At 33.2% G+C, this 17,102-nt stretch overlaps 5 protein-coding genes across 17 annotated transcripts in view; 2 read left to right on the top strand and 3 right to left on the bottom strand.

Annotated features, from left to right (window-relative positions):
* LOC117207547 (low-density lipoprotein receptor-like) overlaps positions 1-7,825 on the bottom strand; it is a 62,956-nt gene extending 55,131 nt beyond the window's left edge. For 4 of the 8 annotated variants that reach the window (XM_033447982.1, XM_033448230.1, XM_033448144.1 and 1 more), the window contains exons 1-2: positions 7,132-7,824; positions 3,663-3,782 (exon numbers count right to left, since the gene is read on the bottom strand). In XM_033447982.1, coding sequence (XP_033303873.1) covers positions 3,663-3,782; positions 7,132-7,225 — 214 coding nt within the window. In that variant the 5' untranslated portion in view covers positions 7,226-7,824. Of the gene's footprint in view, positions 1-3,662; positions 3,783-7,131 lie in introns of all 8 variants that reach the window. The other 4 variants (XM_033448405.1, XM_033448580.1, XM_033447893.1 and 1 more) reach the window with 3 other exon arrangements.
* A 439-nt stretch (positions 7,826-8,264) lies between these two features.
* LOC117206295 (WD repeat domain-containing protein 83) lies at positions 8,265-10,167 on the bottom strand. 2 transcript variants are annotated; one of them, XM_033445545.1, is made up of 5 exons: positions 9,733-9,810; positions 9,570-9,681; positions 9,204-9,447; positions 8,848-9,074; positions 8,265-8,768 (listed from the first exon to the last, which is right to left on the bottom strand). In XM_033445545.1, the coding sequence occupies exons 2-5, from the start codon at positions 9,640-9,642 to the stop codon at positions 8,401-8,403; spliced, it is 912 nt and encodes a 303-aa protein (XP_033301436.1). In that variant the 5' UTR covers positions 9,643-9,681; positions 9,733-9,810; the 3' UTR covers positions 8,265-8,400. The 2 variants fall into 2 exon arrangements, with proteins under 2 accessions (XP_033301436.1, XP_033301523.1); XM_033445632.1 differs by lacking the exons at positions 9,570-9,681; positions 9,733-9,810 and adding an exon at positions 10,031-10,167.
* Positions 10,168-10,217: 50 nt separating this feature from the next.
* Positions 10,218-12,068, top strand: LOC117206400 (josephin-2). 2 transcript variants are annotated; one of them, XM_033445763.1, is made up of 6 exons: positions 10,218-10,346; positions 10,453-10,653; positions 10,782-10,996; positions 11,145-11,325; positions 11,417-11,667; positions 11,780-12,068. In XM_033445763.1, exons 2-6 carry the CDS (start codon positions 10,600-10,602, stop codon positions 11,784-11,786), a joined length of 708 nt encoding a protein of 235 aa, XP_033301654.1. In that variant the 5' UTR covers positions 10,218-10,346; positions 10,453-10,599; the 3' UTR covers positions 11,787-12,068. The 2 variants fall into 2 exon arrangements, with proteins under 2 accessions (XP_033301654.1, XP_033301726.1); XM_033445835.1 differs by lacking the exon at positions 10,218-10,346 and having other exon boundaries at positions 10,496-10,653; positions 11,417-11,852.
* An 860-nt stretch (positions 12,069-12,928) lies between these two features.
* On the bottom strand, positions 12,929-15,764 carry LOC117206188 (probable cytosolic Fe-S cluster assembly factor AGAP009023). 2 transcript variants are annotated; one of them, XM_033445426.1, is made up of 8 exons: positions 15,685-15,764; positions 14,914-14,985; positions 14,761-14,856; positions 14,517-14,675; positions 14,148-14,418; positions 13,810-14,058; positions 13,370-13,747; positions 12,929-13,298 (listed from the first exon to the last, which is right to left on the bottom strand). In XM_033445426.1, exons 2-8 carry the CDS (start codon positions 14,977-14,979, stop codon positions 13,057-13,059), a joined length of 1,461 nt encoding a protein of 486 aa, XP_033301317.1. In that variant the 5' UTR covers positions 14,980-14,985; positions 15,685-15,764; the 3' UTR covers positions 12,929-13,056. The 2 variants fall into 2 exon arrangements, with proteins under 2 accessions (XP_033301317.1, XP_033301234.1); XM_033445343.1 differs by lacking the exon at positions 15,685-15,764 and adding an exon at positions 15,462-15,544.
* LOC117206510 (dynein light chain 4, axonemal-like) lies at positions 15,593-16,663 on the top strand. 3 transcript variants are annotated; one of them, XM_033446133.1, is made up of 3 exons: positions 15,711-15,812; positions 15,902-15,963; positions 16,357-16,663. In XM_033446133.1, exons 2-3 carry the CDS (start codon positions 15,904-15,906, stop codon positions 16,603-16,605), a joined length of 309 nt encoding a protein of 102 aa, XP_033302024.1. In that variant the 5' UTR covers positions 15,711-15,812; positions 15,902-15,903; the 3' UTR covers positions 16,606-16,663. The 3 variants fall into 3 exon arrangements, with proteins under 3 accessions (XP_033301860.1, XP_033302024.1, XP_033301946.1); XM_033445969.1 differs by lacking the exon at positions 15,902-15,963 and having other exon boundaries at positions 15,593-15,812; XM_033446055.1 differs by lacking the exon at positions 15,711-15,812 and having other exon boundaries at positions 15,819-15,963.
* The last annotated feature ends 439 nt before the right edge of the window (positions 16,664-17,102 follow it).

Here is a 17,102-nt window from a genome sequence, read left to right as displayed (position 1 = left end):
TTGGTCTCGATGAAACATTTTGCAAATAACGGTGGTTATTCGAAATGCCAAGCGATTTTTTTCTTTTTTTTTTTTTTTTCTTCTTTTGCGTTATTCGCGGAGAGCATAGGGAGAGAGAGAGAGAGAGAGAGAAAGAGAGAGAAAAAAATATGATAAATACGTTTTCGTTGATTTTCTGACTTTTATGTCACTCGCTGGCTAACGAGGATCGTTTCAATACGAGATAATCGAGAAAGGATACGACCGATATAGATTTATACAAATTTCGATATAACGAGACGAGTTAAATACGATATCATTAGGACTTAATCGGATCGCGAATTTTTATGCAAATTCATACTTTTCACGGTATAATTGAAAACGTAGAATCTCGATGAAAAATCGGTTTACGACGATATAACGTGACAGAAAGAAACGATAAAAAGTACAGGAGGTATCGTCATCGAAACGTAAGATTTCGTTTATACCGTAAAATCGATAGAAGAATCGATCGTAGAACCGTTTCGCGACCGATGTAGAGCAAAGAAAAAACATTGCCTTTAAAACCGATACAAATATAATAAAAGCCGATATGTAATCGAAACAGATAGAATCAAAGATTTCGATTCCTTGCGATACAGTTATTCGGAATAACTATTTTATAATAAACGATAAAATCGATATCGCGTCTCTTTCAAATCCCTTTTCCGTTTTCTATATTTTACAAAAACAACTTGTACGGAGGATCGCGTACTTACGATAGAAGGGAAACAGCTGTATGTACCGATAATTTTATTTCCGTCTGTCTCTGTCTGCGTCGCGTTCTTCGTCAATGAAAATATCTTGTTCACGACAGAAAGTAGTAATCGAGAAGTAGTCGATTTTCTGAAAAACAGTTCAACTTACCACGATACGATATCATCCTTTCGTTTAATTAATTATCTCGTTCGATTATACGTTTTAATATATATATATATATTTCGTTTTTAACGGCTCTGTTAAATCCATCTGTGGTTTTCCTAGCTCGTTGAAAACGAAATTTTCACTTGCCTTTATGCGCGATCCGTTTGCCTCGTTAAATCAAACTGTCATCAGCTCGAATCCATAAACGTTCGAGAAACGATATCTCAACTAGAAGATACAACTCTCGTCGTTCTGCTACTTATTAGAACGACAACTTGTCATTTGTGCTAAAAAATAGATTAAAGCTATTTGATTAAAGAAAATACTGCGAATATTTCTGAGCTGGAACAGACCTGTCTATACGTATCTTTCGCTTAAACGATCGTCGAAAAAGAGAGAGAGAGAGAGAGATCGAAAAAGACGACGATCTAAATTTATCGTAAACAGCGATACGTGCTTTTGCATATTTGCGAGCGTTTATCTTAACACGATAAAATATTCGCGTCTCTATGCCACCAACCCGATAGAAATAGCCCGTAAATTGCCACTGTAACGACAAATTAAGCGTACTTTTAATTGCTGTAATTCGATTCGATCTCGAGCACGAGAGAGCCAAGATAAAATGAATTTATCAAAGTAACGCGGTCGATTCGATTTAACAACGGTCTAAATTTTATTACTAAAAAATTGCCTAAATCACTGTCTTTCGCTTTTTCCTGTACCTTTTCAATGTTCTATACACCAACCTGAACATCGACATAAAAATGTTTAAACAAAGATTTTATCGCGGAGAAATTGTACGGCGTCTACGGCAAAACAATTTGATCTTCTTTGAGATAAAATTTCTCTAACAATTCCAGCCATAACGCGCAACGTGAAATTGGAAATCTGTTATTTGCCACTACGCGTTACGGTAGTAATAGGATAATCGCGATATTAGCCAATGCGCGTTACATAAATAATTCCAGAAATGTATAAATCAAAATTCGATGAAAAATTTCAATGTAACTTCGATTCGATGATTTCAAACGTTTCCGACATTCCATCTAGCTACGTTTCTTTTTATACAAGCATCGATTTTTCGTTGCTCCAAGTTGATTTAAGCCACGTTTTTCCAAACTATCGAAAGCACGATAGACAAGTTGCGTGAAACGATCCGAGTGATCGATCCCTCGCCACCATCTCGTAGTTTACGGGGAAAAAGCGCTACGTTCAACGTTGCTTCGAACGTAGTTTCGCGTTACCTAGCCCCAAACGCGTACATATATATGTACTATTGTACGATCTGCTACGACGTATTAACTACGTACGTTTAAGAAAGTAAACAACGTTATACACGTCTTGTTTCCCAACGAGATAGTTGCTTTAACAAACGCACACGCGTGTACTCGTGTTGCATTCAATCGCAAGAAGAAGACGCGACAGATACGGTTAGATCTTTTATTTAGTACACGGGTTTGTCATTGACAACCGTCTATCGTTGATTAACATTTTCCTTCCTTTTCCGACTAAAAGCACATTGTAAAACATACAGGTATATCGTCGCAGGTAAAACTAGGAAATATGTCTTTCCAAGACATTTCGTCCTGCGAACTCTCGATCGAAGGATTTACGATACAACGAAACGACCGAGTTTGTCTCTTCGTCGATTTTCTACGTGCCACTCGACGGAAAAGCGAGTTTCGTTGATCGACCGACCAGGGACACGGACAATTTTTAATAAAGATTTACGCGAAATTTTTCAGTCGTTTTTCCTCCGCTCTTTTCTACGCTATTTCCTGTTTTCCTGTTTTTCTGTTTCTCTGTTTCTCCGTTTCTCTGTTTACGCGTTAAATCATTTCCGATCTCATACGATCCTCCATTACGAACGGAACAACGAAATATTCGTCGCTCCGATGTTCGAACCTGTTATTTACTCGATTTCAAATACCATTCCAAGTTTATATCCTTCTTCTTCTCGTTAGTCAAATCGCTTTAAATCGAACCGCTCGAATTCCGTGAAATTCTCTTGGTGCATCCGAGACTCTCGAGAACGATAAAGTACGATACGTAAAAATCGTTGCAGAATACGAAAAGCTTCCGTAGACACGTTCGACGATTGTTTCTAGAAAAGCTTGACGATTTGAACACAGAGTTCAGAAAAAATCGACCTACTTCAGCGTTGTCCCTTTCAATTCAAGAACCGCGACTTTTCTCGAAACTTGAAAATGATACTTGGAGTCGAGTATTTTGCGCGTGTCTGTTCGAATTATTTGAATTCCGCTACTTAACAGCCGATAAACACAAGCGTAGGAATTATTTGCAGAAATACAAGGAATCGAGCGAATAAATATCAGATTGACGTAGGAAGCGGTTGCCACGAAAACAAAACCAACCGAAGATGCATCGCTTTTTCGAAACTGCTGTAAATTCACGAGCCAACTAATACTCGTGATCAATAGATCAATAGATTAATAGATTAATAGATTAATACGCTTTCGCACTTTTCAATATGAAACCTACGTCTTCCTTTCTCTTTCGATAAATACGATTTAAACGTCGCAGCTGACTCCTTATTGCTGCAAATAACACTTCGTATTGGTAAAGTGGTGTCGATTGATTTCAAATTCGCGTTAATCTACCGATCGGAGAATCGGACATGCACGATTACGATCAGGTATCGATAGAACCAATCGTTCTTTATCGCACACCACTTTTATACCGAATAAAATATGAAAGAGTAGGACGTACGAGCGAGTCCTTTTTCTTTTTTTTTTCTTTTTTTTTCCCATATCGCTCACCTTCGCATTTGCTGGTTTCGTCGGAATTGTCACCGCAATCGTCCATTGAGTCGCAGACCCACGGCCTTGGTATACATTTACCATTCGTGCATTGAAATTGCTTTAAAGGACAAGGCCTGCCTGAAGCAAAATAAAGATGGGAAAAATGAAATGCCAATGTTTCGTGGAACATGCAAATCGGGAGAAAAAAACATGCGAGTAAAGAAAGAAAGAGATTACAAACGCGTGACGTTCGCGTTATACACTGTACTTTTCTTACAATTTCATGTACTCGCGATCGGTATACCACGTTACGCGTCACATCTCTCTCTCTCTCATAAATGAAGATTACAGGAGAAGAAACCTGATAAGTAAAGTTTCATTGACTTTTTCATTTTCACGTCACTTTCTGGTTAAACGTTTTATTTAACATCGCACAGTTGAAAATACAAAGCAGATCCTTAAAATACCTTAGAAAGATAGGATGAGAAGCAATATTTGAACGATATTTAACGATAACTCGAAAGTTATCGAGTAGCTCAAAAGCAAATTGAAAGACGATTTCGATAAAGCAACATTCGCTCGATTATCGAATGATATCGAATGAAAAAAAACTGCTCTTCTGTAAAATCAGGAAAAGCTTGTCGCGTACTTTCGTACTGTAATCTTCAAATACAATGGATAAATCGATCTTTTAAAAGGTAAAAAGATCATAAGGGAGGAATTTATTGGGCTTTGCTTGGCAAATTGCGCGAGAATTACTTTCGATTTTCGGCTAATCGATTCATCGAAATATTACGCTAAACTTTGTCCGATAATAACTCGTGAACGTTTCCAATTTTGCTTTACAACCGTGTAACCGATCGGAACACTTGGCGGAAAATTCGTATTATTTCAGTTCGATCGTGACAAAAGTAACGATATCGTGTTGTACTGGATTATTATTAAAATGTTATTAAGCTTAAATACACGATGATTAAAGGTTGACACTTGGGCTAATTAATAAAATATCAAACGCGATCTACGCGATAAAACATTTAATACGTAATGACGATAAATTAGAGTATCGGCGTTATTGCTGCCGTCCCGATTATTGTTCGCATTATCGTGTTCCCTTGTTATTATTCCAAAACTATTGTCGGTAGTTGCGTGTAATTTTCGCTAGCTGAACGATACTAACTTACGAATATTTGCGAAATAAATAATAGCCATGTAAATAATATCTTCCTCGTAAATTCTCTTAAACCTTTGCCAAATTATTTACGATAAATTTGAGCGAAACAAATCTAATAAATTTCTCGCTCGTTTCATAGAATCGAGTTAATGTTATTATTATTGGAATTTTACGGCTCGTATATCGCAAGTCACCGATATTAATAAACGCTTTTGCATAACAGCAACAGTAACGAATCTGATAATAAAGGATACGAAATGTTACAAATTACGAGTTGCCCGATTATCGTATTTGACCAAGAAAATTATAAAACCATACAACGCAAGTCTATCGTATAATCTATTATTTCTAACTCTTGTAAATTTACTGATATTATTAATTGGCAAATTATTGGGTAAAACAGCTTTGATATGTACGACTTGTACCAGCTGTAACGATGATGTTTCAACGATTCAGCATCGTCTCTCAGAGATATTATATCGCATGTACGAATAGAGTATCGATAGAGTAGAGTATAAGCGATCACGAATGAAAGACTTGAATATGAAAATAGAAAACTTACCGATAATTGAAAAATACTCGATCACATACTATTTTATATCATTATTAATGTGTATATGCAATTGAGCATCACGAGCAAGCACAATTAACCATTGATCTTTAATTCGTTGATGCGCGTTTCACGTACCACGTGTCCACCATGTATTTCGATACATGTTCAAAAGCGCCATCTAAATATCTCTAATGTGTATATATTTCACAGTTTTATTAAAATTACATACTTTCGTGAAAAATATCATATAAAAAAGAATTTATATATATATAAATATTATATATAAATATATATATTATAAAAAAGAAATATATATATATATATGTATATAACGTTTTTCAACGAAAACCGAAACAAATGCGACCACTTAAAGTGACAATCTCTATGATGTTAAGCGCGTAAAAGTAATTGTTTCCCGATTAAAACAAAAATTCAACTCGACGGTGACGTTGACAATAAAATGATAAAATACGTTTTTCGTTTGTCAGATAGAGAACACGTTTTATTGCTTGCTTAAAAACTGACGATATTCAAAGAGAAAATAATGGATAAAAAACAAAAATAGCTCGAATTTGTATAATGCCTTTACGACGAAAATGCTTGCAATAATTTAATCTCGTTTCTCTGTACGCATTATTAAAATTTAATAACAATATTCGTTTGTTATATCGAGGCATGAGTTCGTCTCGTTTCCTTTGTATTCTCGTTCGTGCACATTTCCCAGTATCGATAATAATTTTACTGTCAATCTTTTTTGCTTATTTTATACCGATCAATTATTCCTTTGAAGAAATTATTGAATTATTGAATAACGCTATAATACAAAAGAAAAAGAGAAAGAAACGAGGTGAAAATACAATATATGTACAAATCGAACAAATCGACGATCAACTGTTTCCCCAGCCCTCGTTTTACTTTTATTTCGTGGATAGCCGTTATTTTAATTGTCATCGTACGCACGAACCTGTCATACCAATTATTTTGAAATTTAACACTTAATTTACGAAGGGAATTCATTGCATTCTATCCTTTTTTAATCTTATTCTAAGCGTTAGTTGTTATATCTTGCACAAAACTATTGAAAATATAGAAAATTAATTCAGATAAAGGTCAATATTTCTCTTTATCAATTTTTTGACAAATATCACCTATATATTTGATCCTCCAAATCCTCCAAGAATCGTTTGAAAAGTATAAAAAAGATCAGTTTCCACAGTTCTGAAAAACTTACGAAAAGAATGTTATTCTAAAAAGAACGAACGCTCTACTATTTATTAGATTTAATTATTGCTAAGAACCTCTTTGTGCCACCTATAAACAGAAAAAAGAAGAAAAGTAAACAATTTGCCCTAAATGCTAAATGAGAAACATAGCGTGGTAACGTGGGATAAAATCTTCACGTGCTTCCATCTATCGCGGTCTTCCCCCATTTTCAGACCAACTACTCACTACTGGTCACACCACCAGCATCCCTTTCACAAAGATCGTAGATACCGAGTTATACGTCAGATATATTTTTCATATCGGCGACTGTCCTCCTTTCTCGCGTCCTACGTCCGCTAATTTATAAGTTTTCATTGAAAATGTATGCGAAAAACGTCGATTATGTAAGCGCGACATTAGCGCATGGCACATACCATACGTATTTTGTCAATCAACAATATCGTGCAACTTACATACGATTTCAATGGGAAAACGTTCCTATCGATATTTTTACTTATTCCCCACTGTTCGATTGACAGAGATCGAGAAATGAAACTTACTGTCAGTGGAGAAAGCATCAGCCGCTGCGAGAAAGCCGAATATAGTCAGCAAATACAGCGGCGAAAGTACAAGCAGACGACAGCTTCGCCCCATAACAACCCTCTTTCGTTGCACACCCGGTTTCTCCTTCGTCTTTTCCACCACCACCACTCTCTCAAACACTACCAACACTGACACCGAGATATTTCGAATACGATCTCTACGGTTCGCTGTTGTTTTGTGTCACGATTCCTTTTTCTTGTCTTTCGAAACCGATGACTTTGACAGCCGGCAAGCCGGAAGGATCGATCAACAACAACAACAACAACAATCCTCACACACGATGTACTGACTGATTATCGATAAAATCTGGTAAGACCACGCGGTCCAACAGCCTCTACCATGCATCGGGCAAGTCACAGATCTTCAATCATGTATATGCAAACAGCTAACAATTCAGAGTGGCTGCGTGCTCGAGTACAGAATAAAAAGTGCACTCCACGAAGTGGTTGAGACTGGCAGGCCCGCCCCGTGTGCAAGCACCTCCGTGTCCCTCGTTGTATATCTCTCGCTCCCTCTTTTCGCTCTATCTTTCGCGCTTCCTATACCAGCCCGTTATACTTTCTTCCTCTTGCGCAGATATTCTATTTCACTCTAAGCTACAAAATTCTTCTCTCTTTCTCTCTTTTTCTTTCCCTCTCCCGGGCGAGACGGCGACGACTGACGACCACTGATTCTGACGCACCGGTATCGCGCCACCTGCGCGCGCAAGCACTCCCTCTCGTTCGTCTCCTCTGATCTTCTTCTTCTCGCCCTCTCCCCGCCCCGCTCCGCCCCCCACCCCCCACCCTCCCCCCTCTCATCACTCTCTCTCTCTCTCTCTGCCACGCTACTGTTAAAGTTACGCTATGTGCGTACTCGTAGCCTGTTTCTTTAACTGTATATCATGACCCAGCTTAACCTAACCCATTTTCTATCTGTTTAATAAGCAGGTGAAAGATATTTGTGCGGCACAATCGCAAAGATATTCCAAGAACAAATATCCAATAGTCGGAAGTTCACATTCATTTTATCAGTCTCATATATAAAAAAATACGAATAATTAAGCTCTGGTAATTATGAAATCAATATCATGGATGGTATAAACACAATATTTCTTCAACATTTTATTTTTTTATTCAATGCTGGACGAACGAATGGCTCTCTACTATAATTATTTTCATTTTTGACTGGCGCTCGAAAATGTATATACAAAAATTACACAATTACACAGTTAATTTATAAAAGTATCACTCTTGCATCGACGTGGTATTCCACATTAATATACTTGGTCCATTAGTAGCTAAGAAACAGTTTGTTTGCGGGTGAACGCTTAATGATACTATAGGATGTTTCGTCGGTTTAAATCCTGAAAGTCTCGCAACTACTTTTTGAGAAACTAGATCCCATATCCATAGTTTCCCATCTGCGGATCCAGAAATAATGCGAGTGTCCTGAGTGTCGACGCTTGATTCTAAACACAAATTATTCGCCACGTGGCCAGTGAATTCTCCGAGCAATTCTCCTGAATCTTTATCCATCAATCTAACCACACCATCGGCGCAACTAACAACTATGCATTGACCATCTCTTGTGAAGCTGGCGCATGTTACTGCATCTGTAATAATACATTTAATGACAACTTGATCGCATTTTTATCTTATTTTATTTTATTCGTCATATTATGTACTACCAACCTCCCATATAGTCTGTATACAATTCACCTACACGAATATCATATCTACGTATTTTCCCATCGAACGAAGCTGTTAGAACTTCATGATCTGATACTCTAACGCTAGACACAGAATCCTTAGCTTCGTTTAAACATTGCGCAGGTTCTAATGTTTTGGATCTGATATCCCACAACATAACCGAGTTATCTCTGGATCCAGAAATAACCATAGAAGATTCTTCGTTGAATCTGACATTAGAAAGGAAGTAGAAATAGATTCTTCGCTGATTCTGACATTACAGAAAAATGTATCTATATATAGAAAATATTATATCAAAACGTATATACAGGGGTACCAATAATTTTTTGATAATATACCTTACGGTATTAACAGATCCTGCATGGCCCCTTAAACGCCGAACCGGAGTTCCAGTTGCTACATCCCAAAGAATAACTGATTTATCCAATCCGCAGGACACTATTTGACTACTATCGCAAGATGCACTACTATCCATTACTTCATCACCGTGTCCTCCATACGTTTTTAACGTAACACCTCTATACGGATTCCATAATTTTAACTTTCTATCAGATCCACACGTTAAACAATAAGCACCATCAACTGGAAAAAATATTAAATATAAATCAATATTATTTAACAATAAAAAAAAAACAATCAACTTCATTAAATAAAAGTTACTTTAAAAAAAAAAAAATATATATATATATATATAACCTACGTACCACTAAATCGTACAGCTCTAACGGCTCCTTGTTTACAATCTATTTCTTTGACAAGTTTATAATCAATTTCCATTTTAAATTTGATTAAAGTACATCACTTAGGAATAATACTTTCTGTGAAAAAAGAAGTTAATCGATATATTTTAAATTTTATTTATTATATTTCCTACTTAATTGTTCAACGTTTCCATATTTTTGCCATTTCAAAACAAACTTCATGTATATGTATAAAACTGAACACGACGTAACGCTGATTTGACTTAGTATAGAATGTAGTGGGCTTTACAGGTTGTCCATACTTATAGCGTAATGTAGTATATGCTGTCAATTATATATGTTCGTGTATGCGTTAGGCGCTCTTTCACTAACGTTGTAATTGATAAACATTCACGTGATAATATGAGAAATCGTTTATTTAAAATACAAGCTTTAAAGAATAAATAAATTTTGCAGATACTAACCGATGCTAGTGAAGTATTAGTAGTCCAAAAATATCCAATCACCGCCACGGAAAACTAGTTTAAACAAGGATAGTATGTGTTACGTGTAGGTTCAAATCACTTTTTATACCTATCGTGTATTACTGATTACTGTTGAATATTCTCGTTTACCAATAAAAAGGAAGAACATGTAATTGTAAACGTTTCGCCAAGATATGTGACGAATCAGTTGCGAATGAACATAAATAAATAATATATTTATTGATGTTTACCAAAAATAAACTTCAATCCATTCTGTAATCGTATTTGAAGGTGACAGTATTTGTTCCTTGTCATAGTATGTATACTTTGACAACAATTGTTTAGTACTTAATATAATCTCTTATTAGATTTGAATAAATAGCAGATTCTACTCACTACGTTATAAGGTATTACGTTAATAGGTTATCATAGTTGTCACGATATAACGTGAACTACGTTACTACGCTATTAAACTTTATATATGTGATAAAGATATTAATAAACGATGCATGTAATTAATTGGTAAAATTGTTAACATAAACATATATAACAAAAATTATGTAAATAAAATGGTTGCAAACATAGCAGCTGATATGACCGGATCCATATACCATGAGAGACAAGTAATTATCAAGTGTTTCATGTTTCTAGTTCATAATCAAGCGACATATAGAAATATATTATGTATATACGTGTAAGCATTATTCTTGCATATACCATATGTCTATATATATGATTATTATTCTTACAGGTGAAAGAGCTTTGCGCATTACATGCATTAAATAATTTATTTCAAGAAAGAGGATTTAGTAAACAGGAATTAGACCAAATTTGTTATAGCTTGAGTCCAGATGTATGGATAAATCCCCATAAATCACTGTTAGGACTTGGTAATTATGACATTAATGTTATTATGGCGGCATTACAACGAAGAGGACGCGAAGCAGTTTGGTTTGATAAACGCAGGTTTGTTTAGTTCAATAAATATACTAATACTTTATTGTACACATAAAACTAAATATATATATATATATATATACACACACACACACGCGCGCGCGCATGCCCTCACACACACATAAACGTATATACATTTGTGGGATTTTTTTCTCAGAGATCCAAAATGTCTGTGTTTAGATAATATTGAAGGTTTTATATTAAATGTACCAACAGAATATAAATTAGGATTCGTATTACTACCCTTGAAAAGACGACATTGGATTGCCCTGAAGAAAATTCATGGTGCCTTTTATAATCTTGACTCGAAACTTGATTCTCCTCAGCTTATTGGGAAAGTCAGTTAATTCTTTATTCCTTAATATTAATACCGTACATCGATGTATTAATAATTATATTGGCTTTTACTTTTCAATAATGTCCTATTAGGAAAATGATTTACTTATATATCTAAAGGACCAGATAGACAGTAAGGAAAAGGAATTATTTCTTGTCGTATCAAGGGAGATAGATAATAATCAAGGATGGCTAATAAATACATATGCAAATAAAGAAGGGATTAATACAGATCATGATAGTATCACGTACATTGAAGATGGCTATATGGAAATGAATTTGAAGAAAGAAGTGTCTGCAGAAATGAATGAAAATGAAAAATCATTAGATAACAAAAATTCTAGGTAATTAAAGACCTTTTAATTTACTTAATCTATGTATTCAATGCTTCAGGCCAAAATAAATTAAAGGTTAAAGCGACAATAGTCCATTAATAAACAAAGTTCTATGTTCAAGGAATTGAAAAGAGAAGCGAAAGTTTACAAATTATAAATGTTACATACAAATTTTCTTGCACCAAAGAAAAGGATGTAACTATTTCATTCTATTTAAGTCAACATCATTTGATTGAGATATGTGATTGTGTTCTTAAATTCGTCATATTTTTATAAAAACGAAGAAAATTTTAGCATGATAAAAGATAAATAATGGCGCAATTATGAATGCATAATATGTTGCCAATTATTAATATTTATATAGATTTTTTATAAATCGTTATTACGATAAATTAATATATGTATATATATTGTTATTTATTTCACGAATATTTTATCTACAATAATTTGCAGTTGTGAAATCAGAATTTCGTGTATTAATTCGTTATTTATTTACAACACTTGTATTCTTTCAATATTGTCTCATCAGTATTATTTAATGCGCATCCTTAAACACTATATTAAATTAATAGATTGTTCTATCAAAGTATGTACATTGCTTTGTTTAATTAATATTTGGTGATTGAAGCGAGGTTAATTTATTACTCCATAGATAAATAAACTACAGAATATAGAATTATAATATTGCTGCACTGTTAGACAAGTGTTATACTCTAGTATCTTTTTCTAAAAAGTTTCGTTCTTTCTTAGTATTTGTTACTAGTCACGCTAGATTATTTAATTAAACAATGTGAATAACTATAAAAGACAATCTTTTATACTTTCAACATGAACATCGCAATACAAATACGATAAATATTAATCGGTATACAATCTATGTACCCTTTTATATTTGCTGTATATTTCAACAACGTATTTAAAAACTCAGTTGTATAATTATTATTTTGTAATGAGATACACCTCTTATTCACTATACTATATGTTCCATTTTTCTGAATATCTATATTTAATAAATTTGTTGTTTAAATAAAAAAATGCATCTCTTATTATTAGCTAATATCTGTATCTATATCTAATTACATAAGTAATTAGATAGCCTGTCTAAGATGAGATATTCATCTAACGTGCAATGCTAAATTTATATTTATACTAAATTTCAGTGTTTGTTACCAAAAATATGGATTTAAATATTTACAAAATTTATTTGTTGTTATTTATTTGTTATTTTGTATATTCACCAATATTTAACATTAACGCAATAATACACGAATAACGGTAATATAATGAATGTTTAATTAACCATAATTAACAATATAAATATAATATGTATTAAATAATACATTGAGTGATATACATTATACAGAAAATACCTAAGTTAACGACAAAGGTTTTGCATAATTACCATTTTATGGCAAGAGCTGTATCTGATTTTTTTATTTCATGATACTGTGTGTGGAAATACGACAAAGCTTTATCTGTACACTCTCCTCCTAACCAATCTCTATATAAATTCTGCACTACTGTATTTTGTTCAGGATTACTCCGAGGAAGTTCTCTATATATAGATTCTAACTGTAACGCCAGTTCACGTGGTTGAATATTGCTTGAGGGTCTAATCTGCGCTCCCCCATTAAGACATCCTATCAATTAAATTAAGATTTACATTGAAAAGGTATTATTAACATTGTAACATTCTTCAAATAAAACTTACCGCAGGGACACGCCATAACTTCGACATAATCATATGAACACTTTCCGCGTTTCAATTTTTGTACAAGATTTTGTATATTTCGAAATCCATTAGCAATTGCAAATGTTAATAGTGTGCAGCCATCCTTCTGGAAGACTGCTTCTTGGAAATCAGGATTTCTCAGATTTTTAAATTCAACTGTTATATCTGTTTCATCGAACAGATGTTTTGCAGCATAATGAAGAATAAATTCTGCATAACCTCCTGATCCTGAACCGCTATGACCAAGTAAATTGGTTTTAAAATATTCCATTTGCGATTCAAACAGTTTTTCAACTTCCCTTTCGCGTATTTCATTTATCGACACATTATACTCGCTAAGCATTTGTTCTATTTCAACTGGGGAAAGAAACATAACTTAAACAAATGCAATACACGTGTTTCAAATTTCAAATGCTTACTTGGAGTTATGACACAATCTACGTCTCTAAATTTCCTTTCATAGTTATAAAAATCTTCTCTAGATGCTTCCAATTTCTTATCATAACAAGGCATAACAGTAACGTGATAAACTTGTTCTGGTAAAAGGTCCATAGTTTCAGCTAAATGATATTTGACTAATGATCCCATAATTTGTTGAGGGGATTTTGTAACACTTATATATGGAAGTATAAAATTGCCGTGTGTCTTTTCAGCGTAACAAACCCAACCTGTATTTAAAAATATTTAAACATTGTTTGATCCTTATTACATTATATGAAAAAAATATTGCTGCACAAAATTATGATATATTAATTACCAGGACAAGAAGAAGACAGCATGGGTAATTGATTTTTTGCACCCTCTTTAGCTGCTTTGTAACGTTCTATAAATTCTTTAGCAGACTCTAAAAGGGCAAAGTCATCAGCCACAGTCATATCTAAAACTATGTCTGCTCCTAGCTGATAAAAGTATCCAGCAAGTTTATTTAACGCTTGTTCTGGATTAAGACTATAATGTTTTGCTATGGATAATACTGCTTGTACTGAGAGGCTGACAACAATAAACGTTGAACGTGCATCATCTTTGCTCTATAAAACATATATATAAAACAGATAAATTTGTTATATCTTATTAGTTTTTGACATTTAATATACAAAATAAATGCTGTCTTAATGTCAATCATTACCTGATGACGCCGAGAAACCTTCTCTTTAAACACTCGCATTAATTCTTCCTGACTTTGCTGCGTAACTAATACACTTTCTGCAGATGTAATACAACCACTACAAGCTAAACAATCAGCAAGTGTGATTTCAACTTTCTGTAATTTTTCTGATTGTCCAGCCTAACGGACACACAATAAATATACCGTAAAATAGTTTATAACTTTAATTCAATACTATAATAAATATATACAATTAGTAATTTACTTCATTTAATGCGAAAGGTGTCCCGTCTTCCTCAATTTTTATTTTTGCGCCCGTTTTGCTTTTTGACTTTTGAATTTCTATGGGTTTGATACATTCCTGCAAAGAAAGCCCCATACAATTTATTGCTATAAAATTAAAAAGTAGTAAAACTACCTGCGAAGGTGTAATAAAGTCATCTAGATTTGTAATTTGTAATGCTCCACTAAATCGCGATGTCATGTTTATCTGAAAAGGATATTCGGACTTTAGTTATTATATAAATACTATTAATTGGTATGTAAATTCAATATACTTTTTAAAACAATATAATGGAACTATTTTATACGTATTTTATACGTGTTTTTTACGTATAACTCCGAGCATAAACGTTCTTGTTTATATTAAAACAGGCGTGAATATGAAATAGTCAGTGAATAGTAATAATGTCATAAATTAAATGTTACATCGTTATAAATATAACGTTGTAGGATTATAACGTAATAAATAAACATACAATACTGATATTATATAATATTGATATAAATGTTATTCCTGTTTGCTTTTAGTTCATTCGGTTTCAAACATAACCTCATTTTTAATTACTAGATAAGAAAGTAATAAAACTATTTAACATGACTATTTGATATAAATAAATGTTTCGAACGTAAGAAAATTAATCAGGATTAGCTTTATCTAAGTATCGTCCCTTGTTTCTTAATTACATGTGGCCTATGAAATACTATAACTTTGCGTTGAAAAGTTTTTTTCATACAACAATAAATAAGGTAGATATTTAGCTGAGCCATGCTATATATCCTTGTGGTACATAGATCATTCAATAAAATAAGTGAAATTAATGTGTACATTTCTGTGAATTTGTTATGCGGCATTTAAATAAGCTGCACGCAACGAAACTTGTATTGATATTGTATGTATTTCGACTACCTGTCCGCCTATTTTTCCCTCCGATCGTACATATACTGGGGTGTATGTACCTACACCATCATATCTTTCCCACCACGTCGAAGTGGTGTCATGAGTCTTGTGCTCGTGCTTGTGTGTCTAGTTCAGGGGTAAGTACGCGCCTGTAAGATGGCAATATCCTCAGTGTCGCTTAAAGAAGGGTTCCACTTGATACGATTTCTATGAAATTTTTATTCAGAAATGACTGAAGTCAAGAAAGATGATGTTGTTAAGATATTACATACGTATCCTCTATGTAGAGTAAGTAAAATATTATTTATATATTACATCGTAAATTGTATTTAAAAAGAAATAAGTCTGGTTTCTTTTATCAATAACGTTTGATCAATAGGAAAAGTCATTATTACGAGAAATAATATCCTTATGCACACAGTTTAATTTTATTAAATTTTCTATTAAACAATCATTTCAATGTTATTATTTGTTATTATTATAATCATTTCAACATCATATGATGTTATTATGAAATGAATTTAAGCAATTCATTTAATAGGACGATATATATTTAAATTAGAAAATTCTATTCATATTATATAGAAATTAAGTAATTTATGAAAATTCTTTTTTTTTTTTCAAGATTATCATATTATTTATTTTATATTGACATTATTATATTTGTGGCGTTCGTTCCAGAAATGCGATATGTCGGATGAGATGAAACAAGAAGCAATGGAATTGTGCGTCACCGCGGCAGAAAAGTATGCGGATAATTATGAAAGCGTTTCTCGGATGATCAAAGAGGCAATGGATAAGAAATTCGGTGCGTCTTGGCATACAGTCGTCGGCGAAGGCTACGGATTTGAAATAACTTATCAACTTAAACATCTATTATACATGTACTGTGCTGGAAATTTAGCGATATGCATATGGAAATCAGCATAGTGATATTTACAAAAATTGATACACAAACAAATGTACAAATGGCGTAATTATGATTTTTTAAAAAGACTATTTCTACGCAAAACGATTCTTGTTTTAAACAATGCCGAAACTATTATCATATTGTACAAATGAAATATTTTTCAATAATTATTATCGATCGTGAATAGGCACATTTGCATATTAATGCTGAAACACATTCAGATATACATAAGAAATAGATTTGACTACAATTTAAAAATTTCCCTCATTACAGTACATGAAATAAAAGACTAATAGGAAGCGATTTATAATTTTTATACAAATGAAGGACTATACATGTAAAATGATATATAATTATTGGAATATTAATTATTTCGGAAAATTTTATGACGTTCTATGATATGATGTAGATCTTAAAAATTTCTTAAAAATTCTTCGGTATTATTCAGTTAGATGAAAAATATATTAATAAATTGATATTGAAATTTTTTCGTCGTGATATTATCATACAAAATGTA

Source organism: Bombus bifarius, unplaced genomic scaffold (assembly GCF_011952205.1).
Source record: "Bombus bifarius isolate JDL3187 unplaced genomic scaffold, Bbif_JDL3187 scf7180000007964, whole genome shotgun sequence".
In the NCBI taxonomy this organism is placed as follows: domain Eukaryota; kingdom Metazoa; phylum Arthropoda; class Insecta; order Hymenoptera; family Apidae; genus Bombus; species Bombus bifarius.
The sequence above is the reverse complement of the archived record's forward strand: the minus strand, read 5'-3'. Positions and strand labels throughout refer to the sequence as shown.